Source organism: Watersipora subatra, chromosome 3 (genome assembly GCF_963576615.1).
Source record: "Watersipora subatra chromosome 3, tzWatSuba1.1, whole genome shotgun sequence".
NCBI lineage: Eukaryota > Metazoa > Bryozoa > Gymnolaemata > Cheilostomatida > Watersiporidae > Watersipora > Watersipora subatra.
The window spans coordinates 63,887,517-63,907,142 of record NC_088710.1 but is presented as its reverse complement, the minus strand read 5'-3'; the positions used below and the strand labels follow the sequence as shown (position 1 = coordinate 63,907,142).

Sequence of the window (19,626 nt, the reverse complement as noted above, 5' to 3'; positions counted from 1 at the left end):
TTATGCTTACAACTTGATATCATACATACATGTATATATATATATATCTATATATATGATGTCAAGACACCATATATATATATATATATGTGTGTATATATATATATATGTGTATATATATATGCTGTCAAATTTGATATTGTAACCTTTTATTATGTATTTCCTATTAAACTAAATCTTATGCGTATACTATATAGCTTAGATTGTTATTATTATTTATTATTTCTTTATGACTGAGAATATAGAATATAGTCTTTGCATGCGCCATTTGCTTTTTATACAATATTGTCAATAAATATAGTTACACATGTGTTAGCTACATGTTCTTTTGTATAAGCTACTCTGTTAGAAATCACATGTGGTGTTTTACAGCTGGGCATCTATCTACACTGTCTGCCTACATCACTCATCTAAACTGTATATCTACATCACTCATCTAAACTGTATATCTACATCACTCATCTAAACTGTATATCTACATCACTCATCTAAACTGTATATCTACATCACTCATCTAAACTGTATATCTACATCACTCATCTAAACTGTATATCTACATCACTCATCTGAACTGTATATCTACATCACTCATCTAAACTGTATATTTACATCATTCATCTAAACTGTATATCTACATCACTCATCTAAACTGTATATCTACATCACTCATCTAAACTGTATATCTACATCACTCATCTAAACTGTATATCTACATCACTCATCTAAACTGCTTATCTACATCACTCATCTAAATTGTATATCTACATCACTCATCTAAACTGTATATTTACATCATTCATCTAAACTGTATATCTACATCACTCATCTAAACTGTATATTTACATCACTCATCTAAACTGTATATCTACATCATTCATCTAAACTGTATATCTACATCACTCATCTAAACTGTGTATCTACATCACTCATCTAAACTGTATATCTACATCACTCATCTAAACTGGGTGTCTACATCACTGATCTAAACTGTATATCTACATCGCTCATCTAGACTGTATATCTACATCACTCATCTAAACTGTATATCTACATCACTCATCTAAACTGTATATCTACATCACTCATCTAAACTGTATATTTACATCATTCATCTAAACTGTATATCTACATCACTCATCTAAACTGTATATTTACATCACTCATCTAAACTGTGTATCTACATCACTCATCTAAACTGTATATCTACATCACTCATCTAAAATGTGTGTCTACATCACTCATCTAAACTGTATATCTACATCACTCATCTAAACTGTATATTTACATCATTCATCTAAACTGTATATCTACATCATTCATCTAAACTGTATATCTACATCACTCATCTAAACTGTATATCTACATCACTCATCTAAACTGTATATCTACATCACTCATCTAAACTGTATATCTACATCATTCATCTAAACTGTATATCTACATCACTCATCTAAACTGTATATTTACATCATTCATCTAAACTGTATATCTACATCGCTCATCTAAACTGTATATCTACATCACTCATCTAAACTGTATATTTACATCACTCATCTAAACTGTATATTTACATCAATCATCTAAACTGTATATCTACATCACTCATCTAAACTGTGTATCTACATCACTCATCTAAACTGTATATCTACATTATATCATATACACTCATGACCAAATAGACAAAAAATACTCATTTTTGACAGCCTAAAAACTCACGAGTGTGCATCGTGGATTATAAATGGTTGGCCTATCATATTAATAGATTGCGACCAAAATAATTCACCAGGCTAACGTGCAACAAGTACTGAATGTGCTAGATTAGCAAATGAGTGTCCAGTGTGAGTTTTTGGTTCATGCCCATCAACCATAAATCATAGCTTGTTGATCACTCATTGGTCGGTTGCTTGCTTAAAACACTGATCTCATGAAAGTTTCTTCTATTATTACTATGTATGTGGAAGGGCAGACATACAACCATGAACTATTGGTTCTGCCTCATCTTTTGTCTTGCTACAATTTATGAACAGTATGGGTGGGCAAGTGGCAATCCCTTCAGGCATGGCCACAACACACCATCTAATCAGCGCCGAGGTTATATTTCTATTGTTCCTATGGATGATGCTTCAAGTGAGTGTTTCTTTTTATTTTTTTAAAAAATATCTTCATATACAATTTTTTTAATCCAGCATTCAAGCAAGTAGTGATAAACATCTTTGAAAGTGACACTGAGATTTACTTTGTGAATGCTTAAAGAACAATGTATCAATAAAGGAAAAATAAAATTATACAATAGTTCTCAGTCATGCAGAAGTTGAATAAGTGAACTGATAATTTTATTAATGAGATCTTTAATTAAATTAAAGTTGCTTAAATATGCTGATATTGTTCATATCAAGTCAAATTTTTAAGACATCTTTGAGTGTTAATATTTTGTAAAATGGTTTGGAATCTTACAACAAATACATTTTTTTGCAGCTTTTGCAGGAACCGGCAGTTATCGAGTTCAACGCACGGACATTTTCCAAATCATAGATCTTGAAAACATTGACACTGTTGAAGTACAGTTTAGAGATTATGGTGAACAAAGCGGTAGAGACGAGTTTTTAAATGACATCTTTGTTGTGCGGCGTGTAAGTGAAAATCGCTCAGAAACTGTACTGTCCGAGTTCAATATACCATCATATAGCTTCTACCGGAAAGGAAGACGATCAGCTGATATTACAGAAAACTGTATGCGGTGGCTTCGCAATCCCTCGGAAGATGACTACTTCATGTTGAAATTCAGTAAGATCGGCGATACAAACAACAGGCGATTCGCCAACAATCCAGAGGAACAACCTTCTATTGTACTTGCAAGTTCAACACTCCCCAAGCCCAGAGAGCCACCAATCACCACGGCGGTTTCTCCCGACAGGTCACTACGACAGAGACGAAGTCCAAATACACAACCGTGTCCAAACAACTCACCTGATGGTGTTGAGTGTTGCTTGCTCACGTTACCGTTATCTGGTAACAAAACTACAATATCATTCCTCATATTGGAAGAGGATCACGTTGTGGGGTGTGCTGGAGGCTGCTGTAAGTCCAATTTCTCTTTCAAATTCAGAGAAAATGTAGAATCTTCGTAGAAAACTGTACAAAAGCTTTATATGATCATTAATTATGGGGCTCTTTTGTAAGCATATGAACTTTTCAAAAAGTGTATCATATTATTTTTTTAATCTTGTTTTGCAAGCATAATAAACAGACAATTCAATGACCTGATTGAAAATATGAACGCTTCCGGTACAAAAATAGAGGCTCATTACAGATTCGTGTAGAGATCTGAGCTGTAAAAACTGAATGTTCGTAAAAATAGGTATGTCTGGACAATCTAAGCACACCAAATGGTTTGTGTAACGCATTGTTATTATAATACAGCAATCACCTGTGCCAAATATTTTGTAAAAAAAGGCCGAGAATAAAACTTGTACTTTTGGAGTTTTTTTAAGGAATCTTGCACTCCAATGTTTGATGGTTTTTTAAGAGTCACAAAAGTTTGTTGTGAAAACAGCCGAATTCTTTCTGCCACCTTTATCTGCTAGCAGTTTTATAAATTGTGTTGAATGCCAAATTTGTGCAAGTGTGTTATTTTCTCATATTGCAGATGATAATCCAGAAGATATAGTTTTTAAAAGAATTCTTAATAACAAGAGCACAAACTGCTGTGAAAGCCACGGACCACTCACAGAAGTACCAGTTAGATATTTGACCGCCAATAATACGGTGAGAAGTAATATGCTGTTGAATGTGTCTGCTTGTCAATGTACTTAGTAACGTAGAGGGCTCCAAGCGCTAAGACGATCTCATGGAATTGGTCGACTTTACCAATTAGCTGACTAAATCCTGTGCGTGCCATTACAGATAAGGCCTTACCCTTTACTACCTCAGTGTCCATTGGCAGAAAGCAATAAATTATTTTTATGGTAATGTTCAGTTGAACTGTCTACCAGTGTATAAATTGTAGTGTCAAAATATATATTTTTTGTATCAAGTATATGTTATGTATTTATTCCTTTTGTAATGTAAATATAACGATGTTGTTGATTTTTGATGACACCATTTCTGTTGATATACAAGCTTGTGCATTACAGAGCACTTATATGGTTATTTTATGTAAATATCTTTTCTCAGAAAACAAACTATCGCAAGTGTCTACTTAATATTCACACTTAATAATATTTTACATTTAATGATGCGTTGTTCTGCAGAAACAACAACATTTATTTATATTTATTATTATTGTTATTCGTCTTGCATCACTTTTAAAGAAGCACTTAAAGAAATTCTCACTTTTATGCCTCATGTTTTGATGATCAATAAATAATATGACTATATATGCATATATATACAACAACATTACATTTACTTTATGTTCCATTATCTTATAAGCAATTCAATTAAAAGTACATGAATTAACTCGGGATCATTATAGACTTCTTGTACAGAAATATATGAACTAACTACATTGTGTAATTTTGCTAGGCTTGATTCATATTTTTACAATTTAGCTCCACCCCTCTATAGATTGCAATATTTATAAAAAAAATCAGTGTTCCATCAAACAGCTCGAATAACTTGCTACAATGTTTATTACAATAAAAGACAAAAATGCAGCAATCGTGGTCATACACCCCAAAGTTACTTTCTTGCAGTCTATAGATTTGTTTTAAAAAATTTTGTTAACTGAAAGATTTATTCGCTGAAAGTCAAAAAGAAAACAATCTCATCACCATCATTGCGATGAAGAGAACAGCCTACGAGTTTTACTACGAGAGAACAGTTTTACTAAGAGAACAGTTTTACTAAGAGAACAGCCTGCGAGTTTTACTACGAGAGAACAGTTTTACTAAGAGAGAACAGTTTTACTACAAGAACAGTTTTACTAAGAGAACAGTTTTACTAAGAGAACAGTTTTACTAAGAGAACAGTTTTACTAAGAGAACAGTTTTACTACGTCACACGTTAATCAAAACCAATTTAAAAATACACATTAAGTGGCAAGTCAAGCCATCACATCAAAGGCTCAGTTCCTGTATGATGAAACACCGGTCTAAAGCAATTTGTTGAAATGCCAAGTTACATTCAAGTTGAACCTTGAGAAGTAACTGAAGAAATATTTTTCTCTGTATATCTTTATTATTTTAATTTTTTAGCCAGGTTAGCATAACTTAGTGAGATAACATCAAAGTATATATTATTTATATAACTTTAGTGAGATATATTTGTAATATATATAATAAATATAATGGTTTATATTATTTATTGTATGTTTTTTGCGTCATTAAATCAAATGTGTAGTTAACTGACTAATTGAAGATGCACATATCTGAAACAGTTTACTTGTAGCAGTTGATAACTTGACATTAACTTTAAAAATAATGCTCAATGATGCTGCATTTCTCACGAAAAAATTTACAAAGTGTGTACAACATCAGCGCTTCCTTCCAATACCAAATCTTGTATAACAAATCAAAAAGGATCGACTAAATTCTGCATTACAAAATGCAGTCAACTAGCTTGAAACCTATTGGTTAAATATGTACTTGTATTGCATAGTATCATTTAAAAATGGTCTGCAGGTGTTGGTTATTTATGATATTGCATTTTTTGATAATAAGATATCATACCGGGTAACTTTGGAAACAGAAATAACAATCTATGTACTGCATACCACTGTAGGTGATTGCATAAACAGCGTATGACTCTTCAACTCTCCATAGAAACTTTTTCAAATTTAAGTAAACTAGAATAAAATGTTTGTGCTGATTCAAAGTTGGTTTTTTATATTCCTTTTAAAAATTCTGAAATTTTTTTTGTTTGGGCGTCAAATTATCAGGAGCTTAAATCTCAGGTGTACACATTGTCAGCTAACTCATCTCTTCTCATCTTTATGGAGGCAGCATCTTAAATTTGAATTAAATTTTCTGTCAGTATAGCTCTCAGACATTAATTGTCATACCTCTACACCTCGCGTACGTGACAATAAATTCTTGCGCAGTTTCTGACAATAGTCCTTTTTTTTATCAGATTTTAGTTAATACGGTTTTTGACTTGCAATGGTTTCACAACAAAACACCCGCTTCTTAATCTCGAGTTTAAATGAAATATAAAATCTGTAATCAGTTTAAAGTTGCTGGGCAACAGCATTGCTCAGCGATTGAAATTATTAATAAATTATTGACCTGGTATAAAGGTGCAATAAATCAGTAGTACAATAGTTTGAGTCACACCCTATCACATGTTTCATTAAACTTATAGAAACCGCGTTCTGCATCATAACATTCATGTGTCAATAATCTCATGTAAAAAGGGAGTTTTGTTAGAAAATTATAAGATTAATTGCAAGTAAAAAATGCTTGTGAAACAATAGCCATTGCAGTATAAGCTCTTTCATCACTAGAGATGATAATCTCTCGCTTTAAATGAAACCTTACTAGGCCAGATTAGTTGTAGAGGTAGCGGGCTCGTCAGCTGTTTGTTATACACTGATATTAGGTGAGCTGGGCTATCGCTGATGTTATCATTGCAACATGTGTGCATGCCTTGTAAAGAGAATGATGAATGGAAGTTTCATTGTCTAATGTTGACCTTACGAATGTAAGTTGATATACTGAGAGAAGATTTGCATTCATAGACTGATGCCCAAATTGAACAAGAAAACTAAATGTAAGTCACATGGTTCAGGTCATAAGATGGCATCATGTGGCGCACATCACCAGGTATCTTTTTGTTGTTTTTATTCATGCATGCACACGCTGCAAATTCTATGTCTGAGGCCTTCCTGATCAAATTTCAAGTCGACTTCCTGATCAAATTCGAAGTTGAAATCTTCCTAACGCTGGGCAATGCAGCCATCGATGTCTATGATAAATGTCAAAGACAGGTAGCAGGACTATGTTTTGTTATGAAAATGTCTTTTCAAGTCATATGGTTTAATACTAAAAAGCTTGTGAAGTTCTTTTTATTGAGTTTTTGTTAGTTTTAAAGCTCATCAATTTTTCATAATTATTTTTATGCGAATTGGTGCTGATTGATCTAAGATCAAAATTATATTTGCCCAAACCTAGTGTTTTTATAAAAAACTACACATATTTTACCATCTGACCTCTTGATACATTTCTAAGATCTTGGCTAATAGATGACATGTTGTATTTTGTTAAGATTGTTAGGAGCAGGGCTTGTTTAAGCACCTTCAGCAATGACAATGTCGCATAGATAAATAACATGGCAACCTAATTGTTTCCCTCACAATAGTAAATAATGCACAGACTTATAAAATTAGAAATCAACTGCAGAATCTGATATAAAATAGAATGCAACAGGTAAGGGAGGACAAGTATGAAAAAGAATAAGAAATGACAACTCCATCACAGTAAGTTTCTGCTTGAATTTTTTCGATCAGCTAATTGAAGGGCTTTACATCATTGAAAATCTAAAATAATAACAAGCTCAATATATTTTGAAAATATTGTGAAATATTGTTTGATTATTAATGTATTAATAATATTAATTAATATATTTAATTAAGTTATAAAATCTGATTTGGAAGAGTTTCAAAAGTTTTTTGCTCAAAGAACATCGTCCATTCTACTTTTAGAATCTCTCTCTTTCTGTGCATCCATCATTTCAGCTTCTTCTATCATGTTACTCGCCTGGTAGTGAGACAAAGCAAATGATGAGCAAAAGAAAAACCAGAGCTGTTATCAGACTACTATTATTCTGTTATCTGTTATTCTTGATAATGAAAACCACTATACTACTTTTGGAAGCAGAAATTTGATTTTAGCACTCATGAGAATCAAATGGTTTTATTGCAAACTGAACCGTAATCATGACCTGTTACCATAGAGCATGTATACTTGTTTAATTCATTGCTAATTGCTCAAAATATATTTCACACGGTCTGCATCACTCCTCGTTAATGAAAGTAATGAAGCAAATGAATAAAAAACAGGACTTGTCTGAGACTCATAATTTTCTGAGTGTGCAGAAAGAGTGTTACATTTAATAATCCATCTATATGTAAACTGTCTAAACAACATATCTATATATAATAAACAACCTACACAACATATCTATATATAATAAACAGCCTGCACAACATCTACTATATAAACGGCAATCGTTGTCTGTCTGTGTATGTGTCCGCCTTATAGATTACCGTACTTTTCGCACTATTAACCGCTACTAGGTATCTAGGGCGCATTAACGGGAATCTCCGGTTAGTGCGCCTCTATACATAACCTATTCATCGTTTTCACACATGAATCACGTAATCTCTGGTTAGCGCGCCTCTTTACAGTGCCCTACGGCACTGTTCCGTTTTAAACAGCAAAGTTGCTGCCGTGTTAAAAAGCATCGTCCTGAGTTCTGCGGCCTATACAAAGGTGCCTATACAGCTATACAAATGTACTACTCATTAAATAAAATAAAGTAATGAGTAGTAATTTACATGCAATTAATATTTACTGCCGATGTGTATCGAAAAGGTCACGTAAACGTTTGTTTCTTGCGGTCACTAGAAAAAACGCAGCTCTCGCCTACTAAATTTCCACATCAAAAAGGTAAGTACTTCTTATTCAATGTTGTATTGTCTATGAACTGCCACACTTCCAATACATAACCCTTTCACTTGTGTCCATGTACAAATTTAGCTATCGGCCTACTGCCAGCCATTTTGCCGATATTGCTTCATGATATTTTTTCAATTTGAAACTCCATCTAGAATGTTTGTTTTGGTTATATATTTCATTTTGCCAACATGTTAACAAGCACTGCTATGCAAAAAATTCATTGTATCTATACTTTGTACATTTTAGTTATCTGTGTAATCGCAAAAATCTGAATCGGCTATAATGTCATCAACATAAGTAATTGTTTTCTAACTCGGTGGCGTTTTCAAAACACACAAAAAATGGTTGTTACTAGGTTGGAAACTCTCAAACAAAGAGTTAAAATTAAATTTTAGGCTAATTTTAGAGAGAAAGCTTTGGACAACACTGTCACTACCATAAAAGTCTTAAAGATCGTTGGCTATGTTATCAACGAATAATAAAATTCAGTTACTAGCAATTGCTGTAAAAGTCGCAAAAATGTGTCTACGGCGGTCGACCGTAGAAAACGCATGAATGAGTCTACTTCATTGAAAAGATTGAAAACGTTGGATTTGCGACTGTTTGTCATAGTAAACATGTTCATTTCCTTCCGCAGCTGAGTTACTTTCACTTTTTTTCCAGCTATGAGTACTACAGAACTACAGCTACTACAGAACTTGCACGGGCACTCCGAGTGTTGCGATAGGCGACGGTGAGAAGAAAGCAAGCAGTGTATATTACAAAAAAGCACACCATCTCATTCACTTTTAGAAATGCTTGAAGCAGTACAATGCCTCCCAAAAAGCCTACTGCCCTAACGCAAAACCAGATTGATTCCCCTAGAGAAGGAGACCGAATTCGCAAAGCAGCAGCTAGATGAGCAGAAACTGCAGAGCAAACACAGCTATGCCCACAGCGAAACAGAACTGCTACTGCAGCTGCTAGAAGTGCAGAAACTGCAGAGCAAACACAGCTACGCCTACAATGAAACAGAATAGCAGCTGCTAGAAGAGCAGAAACCGCTGAACAAACACAGGTACATCGAGAGCAAGCCAGAATAGATGCTGCAGCTGCTAGAAGTGCAGAGACTGCTGAGCCGACCCAGCAGCGACTCAATGGCTCAGAGCAGCCGCTACAGCGGCCAGACGTGCAGAAACGTCCGAGCAAATGCAGCGGCGACAAGAACATGATGCACTAGCTACAACAGCTGCTCGACAAGCTGAATTTTCGGAGCAGATGAAACGGCGACAAGAGCAAGATGCACTAACTACAGCAGCTGCTACCAGGCGTCGTGTATGGGCAGAAAACTTCGCACTTGACTACAGTCCTGCAACACAGTATAAGGCCGAATTTTTCTATGGGACGAATGTCCAAAAATGCTCCAAATGTAATGCCGTACGTTGGAAAGGCGAGAGGCCATATATGTAGTTTATATAGTAAATTTTATTGATAATAAATTTTATCAACACAACCACATTACTGCTGCACAGTTTGTATATACCATGTCAAAACACAGGCTATAGACGAAGAACTGGTGAGTCATGATTAGTGTTTTATGCATGTAGAAGTCTCAATTCAATAAATGCTGGCGATAGCTTAGCAGTGCAAAAGCAAAATATTTTCTAGAATTTCTCAAAATATTTAAAACTTTTCAATACTGCCAGTTTGAAGAACTTCAGTTTGCCTAGCAATGTCAATTTCATTATCAGTTCTGTGTACAAAATTAGGACAACTCCGATTTGAGTGGTTCGAGACTGATGCATTGTAGACTAGCTGTAGAACACATTGCATATTTCTATTGGTTTCTCCAACATTATTGACATGTACGACTGCATATGTGTATGCAGTCTAATCAGCACAAAAATTTCAGTAGATTGCATATTTGGAGTTGTTTTACAGTATGAAAGACAACTCTCAATAAGACTATTGCTTTACATAAATCTGTTCTCGAACACGGGTAATGCAGCTAGTCTATATATAATCAACAGTCTACACAACACATCTATATAATCAACAGTCTAAAAACGATATCTATATATACCGGTATATGTTGTATAATGGCGTATACCGGTATATGCCATTTGTCTACAGAACCCAACTGAACCAATCTGACTCAGTTGTACCAATCGGACTGCAGTGCTCCGCAAATAACCTGAATTAAAAAACCATAGTTTTTAACCATCCCAGTGGGACAAAACTCACCCATAGATAAAATGTAGCAGCTCCAGCTGATACATCCCTGACATCATCCAGTTCAAAGGCAGCCATCTTTTCTTTGGCTCTATTTGCAATATCCATTTTGGTAAGTAACGAAGCTGGATCATATTCTAGACAACGCCTTTTCAGACCCTCCTTTCCTGTCTTTCCGACCAATGCCTGCACTTTCTTCCACTCCTAGACACCCAACATTAGGAAATAACTTTAAAATAACCCTATGGCTAAGCGCTATCACAATAAGCAAACTCTACAACTGGCAGCACATGAAACTGCATGTGTGTACCTTGGTTTCTTTCTCAGCGTGACCAAGGAGAAGAAATGTCCCGACCATGACAGATTGCACAATAACTGGTGGAGCAGAATAACTTCGAATTTCTGCCACCGTCGACTGCTTTAATTCTAAAATTTCCGCTCGTATTCTTTCCAGTCGTCGCAATCGGAGAAGTAAGTTGTTGGCTTCAATCATTTCTGGTTGCATGTCTTGCTCGAATCCATTTGTTTTCACAAACTTCATCGCTTCTTCCAGTTGCTTGACTTGGCGAGCATCCATAGCATTATTGAGACCTGCATAATAAACCATAGTTTATAGGTACCTGTATAACAAACTATGGTCTATAGGAACCTGTATAATAAACTATGGTCTATAGACACCTGTATAATAAACTATGGTTTATAGGAACCTGTATAATAAAGTATGGTCTATAGCTCAGGTGCCCAAATGGAGGCCCACGGGCCTGATCAGGCCCTCCAGCCAGGCCTGCCAACCCAAGAGTGGGGCAATGCGTGAGATTTGGTTTTGGGGCAATTGATGTATCAATGATAGTATATATAAAATTGTGGAAATTAAGGCAAAAATCTCACACATTTTCATTTTTTCTTTGGGGTGATTGCATGAGTCTCACGCTCAATGCGTGAGAGTTGGCAAGTATGGCCACAGCAAACTGTTCAAAGAGACAAAGAATGCATGGTTTCAGCCGTTCAAGCGCTCTGCCTTGAAAAGCTAGATATTCAGCAAGCTGTTCAGTCAGTACCACTATCTAGGAATACGTGTGCATGACAGATAGAAGCTACTGCCAATCGTGTGACTGAAGGTGTCATATATAACTTGAACAGATGTGAATCATTTTCGGTTGCAGTAGATGAAAGTACTGACATAAACGATGTTGCTCAGCTGAGTGTGTTTGTTCGGTATTATCTCAACAACAAGTTTAGTAAGGACCTCGCAGCAGTTATTCCACTGACGGAATGTACGACTGGAGAAGATATATATCATTCATTCAAGGCTTACATGGACTCCCATAAAGTGTCAATGCATAAAATAATTTCTGTAGCAACAAATGGCGCCCCAGTTATGGCGGGTGTATAGTCTGGTTTTGTTAATCACCTGAAAGATAGCAATCCTCAGATGATTGCATTTCATTGTATCATACACGAAAGCATTCTCTGTGCACAACTGAAAGATGAATATGGAAGTCTTATGCTGGACATAATGAAACTAATAAACTTTCTCAGATCAAAATCATCTCTACGAGACCGCCAGCTTAAAAGATTTCTACAGAGGTCTGATTCTCAGTGTGATGAATTGTTAGTACACAGCAATATCAGGTTAGTACCATATTGCTATCTTCGAATTATATTTGACATACTTATTTTCATTACATTATGATGAGGTAACAAAGCACTGCAAATTTGTGGATATTGTAAATTATTTTTAATATACAATGTACTTTAATGTACTTGTGCAGATGGCTGAGTAAGAATAGAGCTTTGCAAAGAGTATGGACTGTAAGACAGCATATTGAGCAGCTTTTTAGTGAGATTGGAGGAGATGCAGCAGGACGATTTTTATAGATTCTCAGATCGGAGCATTCACTGGGAGACATGGCTTTTCTGACAGACATTTTGGCTCATCTGAATGACCTAAATTTAAAGTTGCAGGGCGAAGGTCGTAATGTGGTAAAACTTTAGCAGACAGTAACATCTTTTAAAGACAAACTCTACTGCTTTCACGAGGACATAAACAGTGATATTAACCACTTTCCAATCATCAGGAAATTTGTGCATGGTCGTGATGATGTTGTGGACTTTACAGCAGCATGCGCTTTTCTCATTGATGTTTCTTCAGAGATGGAGCGTCGCTTTGCTGCCTTTGATAGCATCAATGGCATTATTGAGCTGGTTGCGTACCCAATTCAGGCACATCAGCTTTGAAAAGCCCAAGTTAATAACTTTCCTCATGTTCAGACAGGTGGCAGAACTAGAACTGTGTGATTTAAAGGCGGATATACTGGCTAAAGCTCAATTAGCTGGGCAAGCTATTGTAGGTTCTGAACGCAACCTGCTGTACAGGAAAAGTATTCTATGCTATGCAATATGGCGGTGCATTTACTTACTTTCTTTGGTACAACCTACTTGTGTGAATCAATGTTTTCAAAGCTGACATTTATAAAAAGTAGGTATGGGAGTGTACTGACAGAGAAAGATACTAAACAGCTCTTAGCCGTAGCAGTAACCAAAACTAAACCAGATAATGCAGCAATAACTGCAAAGCAAACTCGCTTCCATGTGTCTCATTAATATTACAGATACTTCTTCTGCACAGTAGATTTGGTTGAGAATAAACCTACATATGTTGTTATGTTACACCTTGTTACTTTCGTGTTTATGTTCATGTATATATGTTTACTTACACATTACTTAAAATACACATACATATATACAGCTATATTCATGCCTGGCCCTCCTGATAAGGCCTGGTTACCTGTTTAGCCCTCCAGCAAAAGTATTTGGGCACACCTGGTCTATAGGTATCTGTATAATAAACCATGGTCTATAGGTACCTGCAGGTAAAAATGAATAAAGGCTTGATGTTACTTTCTAATTAATAGATAAAAAAGAAACTGCGAAATCAGCAACGCGAAATTCTAAAAAGAAAATTGGAGAGTTAAAACCACCATCATTGATAAATTTATCAGCAAGACATACTCATTACTCGTACCGCATCATCACTTAGTTTTACATTTTCTACAAAAGTTTAATTTGTTTAGAAATTGTTTTTAGCAACTGAAAAAGACAGAAATATCATACAAAAAATTAAATTCTTATGAAAAGTAAGATGTCTAGGATGAACTATGATGTCTAGTGCGTGCTCAGGTGTAGGCTAGACACTACGCTAAAGCAGCCGTTGATCTTATTCAACTCCGTAACTGTTACCTGGAAATGTCGGTTAAGCAAAAATTTATGAAGTTTTTGCATCTGTATGATCTTAACAAGTTGACCAAACTAATGTTAAGAAATAAAATAATGGCATGCTTCTGTCATTTAGTGACAAAGCTTGTTAGTGTTCTCTAGTAGAGAAACACACCACCAGGACTAGGTTTTTTTATAAGTTACCTTTGGTGGTCCTAACACTTATCAAGGGCTTCTTCTGGAACTGTCAGATTAACCTGAAGGGATACATTTTGCAACACGTCCAGTCTGATAGAGCCAGGTAGCAATTTCACTTGTCCAATGTGCAAAGGACAGAGGTGGATCTTTAACGTGCCCACATTGTCAGTGTGGTACATGGGGCCTCCAAGTTAAGGTCTAGATCCAAAAGACCCAGCAATTTAGGGTTGAAAGCTTGCTGAGAGCTTTTTGTCAGATTGGTATTAAGCAGGGCTCGAACCACCAACCCCATGGTTGATAGTCATAGATGATACCACTAAGCCACCCTGACACCCGTGTGTCAGGTTAAGAATGTTAATAAACACACCTCTGACTACTTTATATGCGTAGGCAGAAGTAAACACAGATCTGAATATAGGCCTCCACACTGAGATAAAACCCAAGGTAGACTAGGTGTGCGGCCAACATTGGATAGACTTACGATCTTTAGCAGAGGCTAATTTTAGTAGCTGCTCTGCGACAGGAACATCCCCATCATAGTCCTCCAACTTTGCTTTCTTAAACTCATCAACTCCTGTCTTGAGAGGAACCCGTTTCCTCTTCTTGATTGCCACCTTGAGATTTGCCCGAATCTTCTTTTCTTTCATCTCCTTTTGTCGTCGAAGTGCTTCGGCCTCCTTTTCCTCAAGTTCCTTTTTACTCTTACTATCCTGTGCTCTCTTCCGTAGCTCAACTGCCTCACGAGCAGCATGTTCCGCATCAGCCTCCTCCTTTGCTGCAGCCTAACCAAGTACAAGATTTACTCCACTCATCACAATGTAGGTTGCCTTTTTGACAGTTATATCATTTGTTCCCACTTGGCTTGGCTGAGCAACCATGATGTCACAACCACAAAACTAGCTACAGAGGATGGTATCACATAGTGAATACTCAAATATGAGTAAAATATCATTAAGAATATATCGGAATCCTTACCTCAGCGGTTGCTTCAATATCTTTAGCTTCTTCTTCTGCCTTTCGTCTTTTTTCCTCGGCTTCCTGGCGGAGTTTTTCTAGTTTTTCCTGCAACAATTAAAATAATAGATAACATTAATAGCTAAATCCTACAAAATGTACAACAAAATGAATAACCAACCGCCATGGCCTAATTTTTAACACTTCCAGCTAATAAAGCAAGGAGCTCCTGAACTTCTCTTTTTTACTGTCGTCATTATATAAGTTTCAAAATAGACCTCAATTCTTAACAGCAGTAACTAGTAATTATGATATTGAAGTCTAGGCGCTGCAAGAACGCTCTGTCCCTAAAGTATCATAATAATCATCTCTATGCGTACATAATCTTATCCATTTAGAGGTTAAAATCTGCATATCGCAAAACAAATAACATAGAATACTTCAAAGAGCAATATTGATGTTGCAATCAGGAAATGAGTTTTTCAATATACGCTACTGATATTATTATAATAGTTATTGTTTGACATAATTATGACTACAACTACAAAAATTGTATTCATATGATAAGTCCTTATCAAGTCCTTATCAAGCCCTTATCAAGTCCTTATCAAGTCCTTATCAAGTCCTTATCAAGCCATGCAAAGTAATAAACTGAACTTCTTGCATATGAAATCTTAAACAACAATAATACATATTTATTCAATTACTGTCAATCAATGTTTTTTCTCAGCTGATTACAGGTAAGCACATTCAAACTATAAATATGATTAGTGCATGATAATGTATCTACAATTGCTAACAGTGATGTGAACAGGACTACAAACCTCCTCTTCAATTTTCCTTCGATCGTTTTCCTCCTTTTCTCGTCGATGTCGTTCTATAAAGATGTGAAAAGCGGTAAAACGTTACATATTAAAATACAATGTGATGAGCTAAAGTTCATCTCTGGGGTCAGAAAAGAACACCAATGCTCAGAGACAAGTCTTAATGATAAAACTGTATGAAATTCATGAGAGTAACTTTAAAACAGAATATACAAATATAGAAGTAATGAATGCACCTCGTTCTTCCTCGCGTTGCTTTTTTTCTTCCTCTTCTCGCCGTAAAGCCTCTGCCTAAACAGAAAAAAATTAACCAATCAGAGCAGAGAGTGACTTTCACAGCTATTTAGATTAGTTATTAAAATAACTTTGAAAGCTTTTTGTAAAACACATTTATTATAACGGCAGAGCTGAACATGTATTTTATTTAAAGGAAAATTTATTTTATTTGATTATACATGGCTTTGTTTTGTTCATGGACTACTTTATCTGAAGATACGAAACTTTTATAACCATGTTTTAATTTTTACATTTTAAATTCGGAGCTGTAGATAAACTGCATGTCATTTTATAGAGTAATATACTAAAATGAGGAGAAGAGTTCTATGCAAGAATGGTATACTGTACCTCAGCCTCCTTGATTCTTTGAGCCTCGGCTGCTTTTGTCTTAGCCTATAATTAGAGGTATAATTCTGAAAATATTTGCCAAAAGACAACTAATTACCACTAAAACTTATTTAAATGGCTGACATTAATCAGAAGCAAATATATTGACAAACCAGATCATCTTTTTGCTTGTTTTCTTTAGCAATTCTATCTTTTTCTTCCTGAATCCGTTTCTGCTCCTCTAATAACTTCTGTTTATCTTGCTCTAGTTTCTCCTTCATCCTTTTGCGCTTTTCTTGTTCTAGTCGCTTTTTTCGCTCTGCTTCTGTAAAGCACAAAGTAAAGATCTTACAAGTTTGTCTTTCAATGTACCATCAACCTTGATGGCAACCTTGAACACCAAGAGATTTTAGAAGAAAAAAGATAATAGCAAGTATTTCTAGAATAGCTCAAACCTTCTCTTTTTCTCTTTTCTTCTTCCACTTCAAGCAAAACGTCCGTACGACATGGAATGTTGCACAAATCTACTTCTATTTCAGCAAATGATACTTTAGTGCCAGGTGCAGGTCGAGATTTAGTAAAAGATTCCCACCGTTGCCAGGAAAATTGTTCTCCGTGAACTGATTGCATGAACCATCTAAAACAAGATGATCGAATGACAATTTTGATAAGCATTTGACAGCATATTGAATAGTAATGAAATTTAAAGTGGTACTTTAACACCTTGACAGATGGACCAACATTTTACAATTCAGGTTAATAAAGCTGAAGCTTGCCTAGCCTGAGCTTCTGTAATTGTGTCTGTTGCATCAACATCCAACATCGAAAACTCCCATCTAAAGTCTTGCACAAGATAATATCGTCTGTCCATTTCTTTGAGTAAATCAAGAAACTCCCATTCTTCACAGACGTTGGGGTCTAGACATGTGTATTGCATTGCCGCTTTCACCTAGCACCATAAAACCTTGTTCGTGTTATCTTTTGTAAAAGTATTATAATTAGCAAACATGCATTCAGTATAAATGATTAACAAGCTTAATCAAAAAACATTAAAAAGCTTTACAAACCTGAGGTAGACTAATTCCTCCCATTCTAATCATTTCATGGGCAGCCTGCACATTTTGAGGAAGCAATTCTCCTGTTAGTTTTTCATCCATCATAACAAACATATCAGCAACAGCCTTATCCCGGCCTTCTTGCCCTTGGGTAGTTTTGGAAGTCATAGTATTTATAACTAGAGTCTAGGAAGGATGAAACGAGTCTAAAAAGTTAATTTGTAACTTGCTATAGCTGGATGAAGTGTGAGTGGACATGATAATTGTCAATGCAATTTGTAAATCTTGTCAATCTCACTGCATAAAGAAGCTACGCTTAACGAAACTTTATTGCAGTGTGAAGTCGTAGAACTTGGTCAAGTGTTTTAAACGTGACGAGAAGGGAGCCTCGATAACCAGAGAGACACCTAATTGCTTGTTAGAACCAAACAGCATGTCTTTTTCACAACAACTAAATATCATACAAAACGATGAAATTCATATATGATTCATTATTGTTTCATTAAATTTGCTTGATGAACAATTTACTTTTTTATCAGTGTATGGCTTTGTTTGCATTAAAGCTAATATGACGTATAAAGCTTTAATACAACACTGTTCGTGGTTGCTATAGCTGTCAAAACTGTACTAATTAATATATATTTACACCAAAACAGAGTTTGCAACAAATGTTTTATTGCATATTAGATTGTTCTTGTGTTATTCCTGAACGCACCGTTAAATATAACTCGCATTATAGGTAGCTATTGACTGAAAGAGCGAGGTTGCGATAGACCTAATTATTGAATATAATTTAGTGCAAACAATAAAAAATTGTATATTTGATTCGACTTTATTACAAGCTCGTCAATGAAGTAATTGTTCTTCGCCAACCATGACAACATAGTATAATGTTATTAAGACATTGCTAGACGCCTTAGTTCAACATTTAATCGAAAACTAGGAAAATATGTTGATATTGGAAATAACCAAACTGAATCGATCCACCATAGAGTCATATAACTTAAAATAATCAGCCTTTTCTTAAATACTCTTATTTAGTTTCAGGTAAACATGTGAATTAAAATTTGCCTTATTACATACTACGTAAAATACTGAATCCTTTCCGATCCGATATGCAGCCATTTTACTAACGTTTCCATAGTAATAGACGTACACTTCATATATACCAAGTTGATCTGAACGCTTTAGGATTCTATTATTCGACCTTGACATTAGACGTAAATCATTTTAATCGCAGGACTAAAAAATGTCACTGTAATAGAAAAGACAACTCCTATTTCTATCCATGTTCTGTCACCACCGTGTTTTTGATTGAACACGAATGAATCAAAATTCAATTTACGATCACCTCTACTGCTCTACAGATAACCTTTTAGACGTGTGACGACAAATATATGTCTTCACATACGAACTAACTTTTACATAAAAGTATGACCGCGGTGTAATGAACAAGAAAGCATCATATAGGCCTACTACAACTATTCCAGTTGTGAGACTTCAAAAAATAGACATATCTTCTAGTAAGAATACCGCTATATAAAACAAGGTTTCACAAAGTGGTTTTAAATGCAATAATGCAAAAGTAGTAGCAAAAGTGCAATCAAAAATACTGCCATGTTAGACTTCTCAAAAGGGTTTGATGAAATAGATCCTAACAAATTGATACCTACTTCAATTACAATCTCAATACAACGTAAATCCTAAGTTTGCGTTGTGGATACAAGATTTATTGTTCAAGAGGTGTCAACAGGTTGTGGTAAATGATAAACTTTAGAAATTTTGCCAGTTACATCCGAAGTTCCTTAGGGCTCTGTTTTAGGTCCAGCATTGTTTATCCTATAGGATACATAAATGACATAGTTACTATGATTTATTATTAAAAAATCACGCTTTATGTTGATGATGTTTTGCTTTATCATGATATTCAATCAAATCATGACTGTATAG

The 19,626-nt window shown here is 35.2% G+C and overlaps 2 protein-coding genes across 2 annotated transcripts; one reads left to right on the top strand and one right to left on the bottom strand.

The window, feature by feature from the left end:
• Positions 1 to 1,541: 1,541 nt before the first annotated feature.
• Positions 1,542 to 4,376, top strand: LOC137391443 (uncharacterized). Its single transcript, XM_068077921.1, has 3 exons — positions 1,542 to 2,127; positions 2,476 to 3,078; positions 3,647 to 4,376. The coding sequence occupies exons 1-3, from the start codon at positions 1,953 to 1,955 to the stop codon at positions 3,811 to 3,813; spliced, it is 945 nt and encodes a 314-aa protein (XP_067934022.1). The 5' UTR covers positions 1,542 to 1,952; the 3' UTR covers positions 3,814 to 4,376.
• A 3,182-nt stretch (positions 4,377 to 7,558) lies between these two features.
• Positions 7,559 to 18,789, bottom strand: LOC137391842 (caldesmon-like). The gene is made up of 13 exons (XM_068078386.1): positions 18,760 to 18,789; positions 17,689 to 17,882; positions 17,398 to 17,570; positions 17,077 to 17,258; positions 16,795 to 16,946; positions 16,643 to 16,687; positions 16,255 to 16,309; positions 16,019 to 16,071; positions 15,216 to 15,302; positions 14,722 to 15,022; positions 11,137 to 11,417; positions 10,839 to 11,030; positions 7,559 to 7,694 (listed from the first exon to the last, which is right to left on the bottom strand). Exons 2-13 carry the CDS (start codon positions 17,842 to 17,844, stop codon positions 7,611 to 7,613), a joined length of 1,761 nt encoding a protein of 586 aa, XP_067934487.1. The 5' UTR covers positions 17,845 to 17,882; positions 18,760 to 18,789; the 3' UTR covers positions 7,559 to 7,610.
• Between the last annotated feature and the right edge of the window lie 837 nt (positions 18,790 to 19,626).